At 39.4% G+C, this 12,127-nt stretch overlaps 1 protein-coding gene across 2 annotated transcripts in view; it reads left to right on the plus strand.

The window, feature by feature from the left end:
• Positions 1–12,127, plus strand: part of LOC122541118 (probable ATP-dependent RNA helicase ddx6) — a 41,765-nt gene that overhangs the window by 18,412 nt on the left and 11,226 nt on the right. For both annotated transcript variants that reach the window (XM_043677712.1, XM_043677711.1), the window contains exons 5-8: positions 3,020–3,149; positions 4,334–4,480; positions 6,024–6,118; positions 7,435–7,557. In XM_043677712.1, coding sequence (XP_043533647.1) covers positions 3,020–3,149; positions 4,334–4,480; positions 6,024–6,118; positions 7,435–7,557 — 495 coding nt within the window. The remainder of the gene's footprint in view (positions 1–3,019; positions 3,150–4,333; positions 4,481–6,023; positions 6,119–7,434; positions 7,558–12,127) is intronic.

Genomic DNA, 12,127 nt, shown 5'->3' on the forward strand with positions numbered 1-12,127 from the left:
CCTACACTGTTCTATTATTATCCATGTATATGTTCAATGCTCATTTAAAGGCTTAGTGTTGGCGAGTTTACTGTTGTAGCAGACAAGCCATTACACTTCCCTACTACTGAGTAAAGTAGCTACCCCTGATGTCTGTCCTAAATCCGTCCCCTTATGTTAACCTTCACCATCCGAGGGAAAAAGGCTCTCACTGTCTACCCTATCTAACCCTTAATTATCTTGTACATCTCAATTAATTCACCTCTCAACCTCCTTCTCTCCAACAAAAACAGCCTCTGTTCCCTCAGCCTTTCCTTATAAGACCTTCCTTCCATACCAGGCAACTTGCTAGTAAATCTCCTCTGAACCCTTTCCAAAGCTTCCACGTCCTTCCTAGAATGTGGTGACCAGAACTGTATGCAGTACTCCAGATGCAGCCTAACCAGTATCTTGTACAGCCGAACCATGACCTCATGGCTCCGAAACTCAATTCAGTCCCCCTACCAATAAATGCCAACCCACCATATGCTGTCTTAACAACCCTATCAACGTGATTGGCAGTTTTCAGGGATTTATGCACCTGGACACAGATCTCTGTTCATCTACACTCCCAAGAATTTTACCATTAGCCCAGTACTCTACATTCCTGTTATTTATTCTGAAGTGAACGATCCCGTGCTTTTTTGCACTAATCTCCATGTGCCACTTCTCAGCCCAGCTCTCCATCTTGTATATGTCTCCATCTTGTATATGTACCCCTCTAACCCACTACATGCTTTGGCGTCATTTGCAAATTTACTAATCCATCCTTCTACACTCACATCCAGGTCATTTATAAAAATGACAAACAGCAGTGGCCCCAAAACAGATCCTTGAGGCACTGAGCTCCAGGATGAACATTTCCCATTAACTACCATCCTCTGTTGTCTTTCAGCTAGCCAATTTCTGATCTAAACTGCTAAATCATCTTCAATCCCGAAACTCAATATTTTGTGCAATAGCCTGCATGTGAAACCTTATTAACTGTCTTACTGTAGTCCATATACACCACATCAACTGCTTTATCTTCATCCACCTGTTTTTGTCACCTTCTCAAAGAAGTTGAGGTGAGTGAGGCATGACCTACCTTTTTAATAAAAATGTTGACTATCCCTAATCAAATTATCACTGATGTTACCTAGTATGGTGATGAAACGTCTGAAAACAAACCTTCCAGCTCAACGAGCAAACCTACATCCACAAATCATTCCTTTCCAGATGATTATAAATCCTATCTCTTATAACCCTTTCCAAACTTTACCCACAACAGAAGTAAGGCTCATGGGCCTATATTTACCAGGGCTGTCCCAACTCTCCTCCTCAAACAAGGGAACAGCATTTGCTATCTTCCAGTCTTCTGGCACTATTTCTGTAGACAATGACTACATAAAAATCAAAGCCAAAGGCTCTGCAATCTCTTCCCTGGTTTCCCAGAGAATCCAAGGATAAATCCCATCCGGCCCAGGGGTCTTATCTATTTTCAGATCTTTCAAATTTGCTAAAACCTCTTTTGTCAACAGCAATCCTATCTAATCTAGTAGCCTGTATCTCCGTATTCTCCCTAACATTGCCTTTTTCCAAAGTGAATAGTGATGAAAAGTATTCAGTAGCACGTCCCCATGTCCTCAGATTCCACATACAACTTCCCACTACTATCTTTGGCCTTAATCTTGGTCTAGTGATTCCTTTTATTCCTGATTATACCTATAGAAGGCCTTGGAGTTTTCATAATCCTATCTGCCAACAACTACTAATGTCCATGCCTGGCTCTTCTTCGCCCTCTCTAGAATGTTTCTGGCTAACTTAACACTCAAGTCCTCTAACTGAGCCTTTGTGCCTCATCCTCACAAAGCCTCCTTCCTCTTGAGAAGAGCTTCAACTACTTTAGTAAACTATGGCTCCGTCTCTCAACAACTACCTCCCTGCAAGTAGCTGTTTCTTGAATAAGCTCCACACTTCAATTGTCCATCCCCTGCAGTTTCCTCCCTATCCTATGCATCCTAAATCTTGCCTAATCACATCATAATTGCCTTTTCCCCCAGTTATACTTTCCCTGCTGTATATACTTATCCCTTCCATCGCTAATGTAAACATAACCAAATTGTGGTCACTATCACCAAAGTGCTCACCTATCTCCAAATCTAACACCTGGCTGGGTTCATTCCCCAGTACCCCCTTGTTGGCCTGTCTACCTAATATGTCAGAAAACCCCTCCTGCACACACTGACAAAACTGACCCATCTAAACTACTTGAACTATAGTGTTCCTAGTTAATACTGTGGAAGTTAAAGTCCCCTATAACAGCTACCCTGTTACACTCTCTCCTATTGTACCCATTATGTCTGTTTGTAAACTTGAGATCATTTGGTACAGCCCTTTGTTGTGAAGGTGTCATAAATGAAGACCAGTAACGTCACTGGAGTGATTATCTAGAGCTAAATGGGCTTCAATCCCACCTGGGCATTGGACTAATTTGGATTCGATTAATAAATCATTTTCAAATTAATGATTAACCTGTGTAATGGTGATCATAGATGGAAATGTGTTGCTGGAAAAACGCAGCAGGTCAGGCAGCATCTAGGGAACAGGAGAATCGACGTTTCGGGCATTAGCCCTTCTTCAGGAATGCCCGAAAACGTCGATTCTCCTGTTCCCTAGATGCTGCCTGACCTGCTGTGTTTTTCCAGCAACACATTTCCATCTCTGATCTCCAGCATCTGCAGACCTCACTTTCTCCTAATGGTGATCATAAAACTACCATTGTTGTAAAATAAAATGTCCCTTTTTTTTTCAAAGGAATTCAGTTAACTCAGCTGACTTGCACATGACTCCAGTTTCCAGGTTGATACTCACCTTGCGTCTAAAATGATCTAATGAACTACCCATTTTTAGCAGTTGGGGATGAGGGAGCAATAGCAGGCCTTGCCTGCAATAGTAATATCCCATTAAAGAATGGGAAAATATGATTTAACTGAGAATCTGACCTCTGTTTCTGTTTTAGGAGGAGAGTATTCCTATTGCGTTGTCTGGCAGAGATATATTGGCCCGAGCCAAAAACGGAACAGGTAAAAGTGGAGCCTACCTCATTCCATTACTTGAACGGCTGGACCTGAAAAGAGATTGTATTCAAGGTTTGTTTCTTCATCAATCATTACTTTTATTTGTGGTTATGTTTTGGTTTTCCTTGGCACAAATTGCCACTTGTACTAAATTGGTAAGTAGTACAAGTTCAGTCTTCCTCAGTGAGGCAGTGCTGCACTGAATTCTTTGTAGACTCCTACAGCATGGAAACAGACCCTTCGGTCCAACTGACCCAATATCCTAAATTAATCTTGGCCCATATCCATCTAAACCCTTCCTATTCGCAGATGCATTTTGTAATTGTATCAGCCTCCTCCTCTTCCTCTGGCAGCTCATTCCATACACACTCCACCCTCAAATGTTGCCAATTAGGTCCTTTTCTTTTTCTTTCCCCTCTCTCCTTATTAATGTAGCTCATGACAATAGAAAAGGACAGGAGCGGACTGAAATTGGATATTAACGAAGTAAATGACAGAAGAAAGTGATTTTAAAAAAATATATTGAAGGTGTTCTTGACTGCAAGAAAATAAACTAGTGACTCTAAGATAGAAAGGGTTTTGAGGTCATCCCATCAATGATGGTGACTGGATGTTCAAGGCTGGATGTAAATATTTGAGGGTGCACAATATTGTGGAATATTTACATCCCAGCCTTGAACATCCAGTCACCATTGATGATGACATTAAAATCATTTCCCTGTTAGTGTCACGAGTCTAATGTACTATTTCTCCAGAATAGACTTAAATGGTAGCCTTCTATCTCTGTAGTGTGTTGTGCTGGTCAGCCTAGGTTGACTATTAGTATTGCTGCTCTCATTAGCATGTTGACCCAAAAATTCTTGGATCTAAAGGGTTGTTTCTCTGGATACCATAAGAAACTGCCTTGGTTTCAGGCTGCATGCACTGGCTAGTGAAGCCATTTGTGCTTGCTAACTTTTCTAAAGCATTATGGAAGAGGCACTGATCAAGGGAAGTATTGGGTCTGTAAAACAAAAGCTGTTGTAGAACCTGACCACAATAGATGGTGGTTACCTTTGTACTGAGACTCTAATGTGAAATGGCAGAGGTAATCCATTTTAAATTGGATTTAGAATCCCTGTTGGAATGAAATGATTCTAAGTGATCTATTTGAAGTTTGAATGTTCCCATGGTTTTGTTGCATGTAGCTATTTAATGTTGCCTGCATTGATAACTAACTCCAGGTTGATTTTTTTTTTTGCTATTGGTATATCAAGCTATGGTAATCGTGCCTACCCGAGAGTTGGCACTGCAAGTCAGTCAAATCTGTATCCAAGTCAGCAAGCATATGGGTGGTGTGAAAGTGATGGCTACCACAGGAGGAACCAATCTCCGGGATGACATCCTGAGGCTCGATGAGACAGGTGAGTATGTAGCCTGATGTCATCACTTTCTGATCTGACCCACGTTTCAAAATCTGAAATTCTAATTTCTAGCAATAATTGCAATTATACCATGAAATTTCAGATTATCTAGGTTTCAGTACTGAAGAATAGAATCTCCTCTTGCAATCAGAGGTCTGAGTCAGTGGTGGCAGACCTACAGCTAATATTTGTTGGAGGGGCTAATAGGGGATGAATATTAGCTAGGATTAGGCTCCCCTGCTTTTCTTTGAAATGGTATATTGAATCTTTCTGTTCCTCTAAGGCAGCAGATGGAATGAGATTTGATTTAATATTGTCATGGATGTAGGTACAGTGAAAAGTTTTTTTTATGTAATATGTGCAGATCATACTATACCAAGTACATGAGGGTATTAAAGCAGAGCAAGGAATACATTGTTATGGCTGCAGAGAATGTGCACTGGAACAACATTACATTTGAAATTTGAGAGGCCTGTTCAGAAATCTAATAACGGGAAGTTGGTCTTGAATCTGTTGTTTTAAGCTTTTTCTGGATCTAGACCTGGATTTAATCTTTCAGCTGAAAATGTGCCGTTCCAGCAGAACAACACTTCCCTTTTACAGTATTGAGAGGTGGCCAAAGATTTTTGCAACAGGTTCTGGAGTAGTGTTTGAACCTGCAACCTTCTGATCCTGAATAGATCACTAGCAACTGCATCACCCATAGGAGCAATTTCTGTTTTAAAGAAATAGTTTAGAAAATTGATTGTAAATTTCCCTGAAAATATCCATTCTGACTTAAGCATGGTTAAACTCTTAAGCATCATTTTCCCCAGTTTCTTCAGTCTCTTGTTTTGCACAAGGATCTTTCATCTCATTTGAAAATGTATCAATAGATATCACTAGAGTTTAAGAACTGTCAAGTTACAACTGAAACAGCAATTGTAATGTCTGTCTCAGCACATTTGACTTTGAAAGATTAAAAAGAGAAGTGTCCTGTACAGTCAGTGTGGATGAGCCAGAGTGAAGTTACATGTAGATTAACGTTGTGTTTAATCAGTGTATAAATTAACAGTAAAATCGCTGTTCTGATTTAGTGCAGAATATCCTTTTTTTAACTTTTTGCCCCCATCTTTCCAACTTTCACTTCAGCTTTAATTGCATGTATGTCTTAACTACAAATTTTTATTTTTAAATTGAAAGAACTGTGGGTGCTAGAAGTTGAGCAAAATCAAATTGCTAGCAAAAACTCTCCAGGTTTGGCAGCATCTGTGGAAAGAAAGCAAAGGTGACATTTAAGCTCCATTTGAGTTCTTCAGAGTCCTGTTTTTGTACCAAACCTTATTGCTCAACTGGCACCCAGGATTCCTCTTAAAACACATTAAGATTTCAGTTGTGTAGATTGACTGCTTATTCATGGGCATTTAATTTCGTGGCTCCCTTTTACAGCTTTGCAGTTGGGTGTGCTTCAATTTGTGGGGTGTGACTTGTTCTGTATTGTTCTCTGCATGCTTAAAATTATAACTACTTTTTAAAGTGCTAATTATTGTTTCATTAAATACAGTCCACGTGGTGATTGCAACCCCTGGAAGAATCCTTGATTTGATTAAAAAAGGCTTGGCTAAAGTGGACAACATACAGATGATTGTATTAGATGAGGTAATGTACCATTAAATAGTGTAACAATAAAACTGCAACGATTAGAATTTTACATTTAAAACTAAATTCCATTAGCTTTTCCTTTTTTGTTTTTGTAACAGTTTTTGAATTTAGGTTCCTTGCACTTGACTGAAGCGAGTTTGTAAGTTATTTGGTGCTTTTATTCACCATGAAGCCATACACACTTAAAAACACTATTGTATAAAATCCTAGATTGACAAGACGTATTCTATGAAGCAAAATGGAAACTTTCTTGAAAAACAAAAAAAGTAACAATTGTACTGTGGCTATTGTTTTAAGGATAAGATTTTCTCAGGTCTCTGTGTTGTTACCCACATTCAAAAGTCTGAGACCATGTTTTCCACTGTGGTTTTTAAATGGCCAGAAGAAAATAGCTGCTGTTGGATGTTTAAAGTAACTTCTGGGAAGTGCCTGTATCAGAATGATGTAATTTGCTGTAAGATTGTTAATTCAAAATTTAGCTGCTGCTCTCCAGTATTACCTAGAGAATCCATTAGTTTAATTAGCCTTGCTCCTCAGATTTAGAAATTTTGTTTGTTTATTATTTGATCACTTCCTGTCAACTTTGTCTTCTATGATTCAACGATTGTGAGATACAGGACATTCTGCTATAACATGCGTTTTGTTAACTCAAATTCACTAACGTAATTGAGTTAGGACACTCAAAGTTTGTGAGAAGATTTGTAGCTCGGGTGCTCGTTGTTGTGGTTCTGTTCGCCGAGCTGGGAATTTGTGTTGCAGGAGTCCTCCCAAGCACTAGACAGGACGAAACGCCTGTAACACAAATTCCCAGCTCGGCGAACAGAACGGCAACAGTTAGGACACATTTTCTAAAGTGAAAATTTTTAATGTGTTGCCTGCAAATGCAATTACATCACCTACACTTGAAGTGCTGTTTTTCTATAATGGGTTGCAATCACTGATATAGAAGAACCTGTACAACAAAATAATCTTTAATCAACCACATATTTTAAAGGCAAGGTGGTGAAAACCCTAATACTGAAGTTTTGGAAACCAAAATTTTCCTCCCAACCATATGCTTATACAGGTAATGTCTCATTATTTGCTCTCAGTAATTGTTCTCATTTTCTCCCTCATGAGACTGCTCTATAGGCTAACCACTATCTTACTGAACTATTCGTAGTTCTTGATAGTAGTTCTTTTTATAAATATCATGTAGTGACTAAACTGTGACCTTCATTGGTACTTTATTGGCTCAGCTAGACTTTTTTAGTTGAATCAGTTTTTTGCAAGCTAACTGGTTAACTTGTTTCTCTCCTCTTCCTCTCCCATAGGCAGACAAATTGCTGTCACAGGACTTTGTGCAGATGATGGAGGACATAATCTCTACATTACCAAGATCCAGACAAATCTTGCTTTACTCTGCCACGTTCCCACTCAGTGTACAGAAGTTTATGGTAAGTGCCACCACATAATCCAATATGCCTGTGTACCAGAAACTTGTCATTTCTCCCCTTGGTCCCAACTGGCCAGTGGTTCTCTAATTCAGTTACTCAGCGTAGTTGTCGTAAGTGACCAGAACCCACTACAGATAATGAAACCAGTGAGCATGATTATACAATCTTGTCGTCTTGCTGTCCATCTGCATTTGCCCAATTTCACTAGACACTGATATCATTGTGTTAGAACATCAGCTGATGTTCTACCACACAATTTCATTCTAGAATGAAGTCTGGCTTGCACGATCATATTTTGGTTTCCTTTTACTGAGAAATAAGCAGGTGGCTACAGATTCTATTTTAATGATAGAACAGAAACTTATTCGCAAATAAAACCATAAACACAAACCAAGCTATCTAGCTATCTATAATGGTTGAGAGCTTTGAAAACATACAGACACATTATTCTCTGCTATTTTTACAGTTAATCATACCAGAGAAATTTTACTATCACATGAAGGTTCTACTGAATGACCTACTTTCAGTTCCTTGAGTCATTAAATGTTTTCCTTGAATGCCCATGGATCAGAGATCTTGGGCTTTCTCAGCTTTGAATAACCAGTGGAACTTTCTAATGAAACTCCCTGGTCTGGAAGCTTCTCAAACTATATTCTTTCCCTGAGAGCGTTTCATTAACTGCTGAGTAATGGTTTTTCCTGGAGGGGGAAAAAAATGTTTATCTAACACCAGTCGGGTGTTCAAACTGAATCCGAAAAGCTTTAGAACTTTATTTTTAAAACTTGCTCACTGCTACACCTGATACCTTTAATGTTTTCTCTCATCTGCTATAAACCTTCACAATAAAAACAAATTCCTATTAATGCTCTAGGAGGCCTTGTCACCTGCTGTTTCAACTCTATACTGGTTCTGAAAAGAACCTAGTTTTTGTTTTTTCAAACCCCTTCACAAAAATAGACCAGCACCCAGATGTTGGGCTTCACTAGTCTGAAACCCTTAAGACAGGGCTTCCTGAACTTTGAGTCATGATCCCTAGTGGGCTTGGCAACTAAAGCGTTGGGGTTGCAAGTTCTGCTAGTAAGCTGTGACCACATTCTAGTGGTTGAGGCCCCTTAAAATCAAACTTTTTTTGTAATGGTATGCATAGGATACAACACTTAGTTAGGCTAAGTCTTGTCAAATGGCTAGGTATGTGCTTTTCCATAAGATGTTGGAGCAGAAATAGGCCATTCAGGCCACTGAATCTTTTCTATCCATTCAATGATATCAAAGCTGATCTGATGTTTGGCTCCACAGTTCTGTTTTTTTCTTTCCCCATCAGTCTTGGTTTCCTTGCTGATTTTAAGAATGTGTTTCAGTCTTGAGGTGACATAGTGGTTCAGTGGTTAGTACTGCTGCCTCAGTGCCAGAGACTTAAGTTTGATTCTGGCCTTGGATGAGTGTCTGTGTGGAGTTTGCATGTTCTCCCCATGTCTCTTTCCACAGTCCAAACATGTACAGGTTGGGTGGATTCGCCATTGTAAATGCAAGATAATGGTGATAGGGCAGGAGGGTGGGTTTGGCTGGGATACCCTTTGGAGTGTCAGTGTGACTCATTGGGCCAAATGACCTTCCACGCTGTAGCAATTCTATGAATTCTTGAATATACTTAATGGCTCAGCCTTTGGCAGTCCTCAGCAGTAAAGAATTCCAAAGATTCACCACCCTCAAGAAATTCTTCATCTCAATCTGAAAGGGGTGATCCTTGTTCTGAGATTATTTCCTCTGGTCCCAAACTCTCCCACAAACAGCCTTTCCACACCTATCCTAGTGATCCTTCCTTCAATAAAGTCTCCTCATTCATCTGTATTCCAATGAGTACAGGCCTAACCTACTCCAATTCTGTCTATAAAATGTTCCTCTATTCCTAGGTTTACCCATGTGAATTCTCTCGACTGTCTCAAATGTATATTTTTTCTTTAAAGAGGGGCCCAAAATTGTACACCGTATTCCAGATGTGGCCCGACTTGAATAGTTGCAGCAAAACATCTCTGCTTTACTCCATTTTCCTTTTGAAACAACAGGCAACAGCCTGTTTACCTTCCAGATTACCCACTTTTTTTGATTTGAGCACACAGGCTTCCAAATCCCAGTAATATTTAACTCCTCCTCTTCCTGCTAAATTGTACAACTTCACATTTTCCCACATTACATTCAATCTGCCAAGTTTTGTCTACTTGACTATTGTATGTTCACTCCCTCATCCAAATCATAAATATTTAAATAATTACCCTAGCCCCATCCCTGTGGCAATCCATTAGTTACAGATTGCCATCATGAAAATGACCCCCTTAACTCAAATGTGTTCTATTAGTTAGCTGATCTTCTATACTAACTCAACGCTGGCTGTTATCTTTGATTATGTTGCCTTGTATTTCTTATCAAAAATCCAAATATTTTCCAATTACTGCTTCCCCATTATCTATCCCTATTGTTACTGTTAGAGGAATTCTTCTAGAAACTTACCAGATGTGATTTTTTTTTTGAAGCAGTGCTGAATCTGCTTGATTTAGATTATGTACATCTAAATGCTCTGCTATTACATTGTTATAACCTAATTTTCCCAGTAAGACTCTAAGATAACTGGCCTACAGTGAATGAATTGATTGTGCAAATAAATCTAATGTAGTCAACTCAGCCACATTAGGGAGACTTAAAGAGGGGCCCAAAATTGTACACCGTATTCCAAATGTGGCCCGACTTGAATAGTTGCAGCAAAACGTGGGTGGCACGGTGGCACAGTGGTTAGCACTGCTGCCTCAGTGCCAGAGACCCGGGTTCAATTCCCGCCTCGGGTGACTGTGTGGAGTTTGCACGTTCTCCCCGTGTCTGCGTGGGTTTCCTCCGGGTGCTCCAGTTTCCTCCCACAGTCACAAAGATGTGCAGGCCAGGTGAATTGGCCATGCTAAATTGCCCGTAGTGTTAGGTAAGGGGTAAATGTAGGGTATGGGTGGGTTGCGCTTTGGCTGGTCGGTGTGGACTTGTTGGACCGAAGGGCCTGTTTCCACACTGTAATCTCATCTTAAAAAAAAAATTATACCATCCTTAGATTGGGATAGTGCAGGGGAATGAGCTGAGAATAGTTCACAGGTCGGCACAACATAGAGGGCCGAAGGGCCTGTTCTGCGCTGTATTGTTCTATGTTCTATCTAAATGGTATGATATAGTTGGGATTAGTGTGTCATGGCTACAAGGTGATTAAGGATGGGAATTGAATATCTGGAGGTTTTTTAGGAATGGCAAGCAAAAGAGAAAGGTGAAGTTGTATTACCAATTATAGAAAATTAATGCACCGTAAGGAAGCATATTAGCTGTGAAGTGGAATGTATAGAGCTCAAACAGCAAAGGACAGAACAAGACAGTGGATTGTATTTAGACACTTAAACTGTAGTGGTAATATTGGGAAAGAAATTTAAGCAGGCAGTTGTGATGCATGCATAAAATTTACATCTGTAAATATGGTAAATTTAATCTGCATATAGATTGGTTAAATGAAATCAATAACCGTACTGTAGAGGAGCAATTTCTGGGATTTACACTGGCTGGTTTTCAAGGTCAATATGTTGAATCAAATACAGAACAGGCATCCTACATTGGGTATTGTGTAATGCAAAAGAAATAATAGTCTTGGTGTGCGAGGCTCCTTGGGAAAGAGGTACAAGGTTCCTCATCAAGATGAGCGATGTAGTTCATTGTGACTAGGGACTTGAATCTAAAAGGAAGCTGTGATGGTTTGAGTCACAAGCTCGCTAAGATTACATTTGTGCAACTTTAAAGGGAGGATGGTGGATAGGTAACAGTAAACATATAATTGTTCACTTTAATTCCTTTCTTTCATTTTTTAAAAAAAAAACTCTTGCTGTCCATATTGATATTACTTGCAAATCTACCCGTAAAATTTATTTGTCCCTTTTTTTTAGTTTTTGGTGATTTTAATAACTTCCCATTCCTCCTTCCCACTAATGTTTGCCACATTTTTGTTTTTGCTTTCAATTTGGTGCTTGCCTCAACTTCTCTGATTAACCTTGGATGGCTTATCCTCTTCCTTGGATCCTCTTTGATCACCTGGGATATATATTTGCTCTGAGCCATGAATTTTTTTAAAAAATATCTGCCATTGTTTCTCATCAGCCTTTGCACCTAAATTCCTTTCCCAGTCCATTCCAGATAGCTAACTTATTTGTTTGCAATTACCCTTTATTTGACTTTAGCACAATTATTTGTGACCCAAGTTCCTCCCTCACTGTTCAATTCTAATGTATCATGGTCACTGTTTTCAAGAGAATCTATTTTTTCGACACTTTATTAAACCTGCCTCATTACCGACATCTGTTCCAAAAAACCACCTTCCTAGTTGGATCAACTGCATATTCTTTTCAGACACTATTAATTCTTCTTGGCTGCTTCTGAAAATCTTGACTGTTCCAATTTACATGAAGTTTAAATTCACCTATGTTTAATATACTGCCTTTCTCTGTTCCTTCTTTCCATGCCCCCTCTCTGGTCTGATTTTATTCTTCTCACCATGTAG

Source organism: Chiloscyllium plagiosum, chromosome 36 (assembly GCF_004010195.1).
Source record: "Chiloscyllium plagiosum isolate BGI_BamShark_2017 chromosome 36, ASM401019v2, whole genome shotgun sequence".
Lineage (NCBI taxonomy): Eukaryota > Metazoa > Chordata > Chondrichthyes > Orectolobiformes > Hemiscylliidae > Chiloscyllium > Chiloscyllium plagiosum.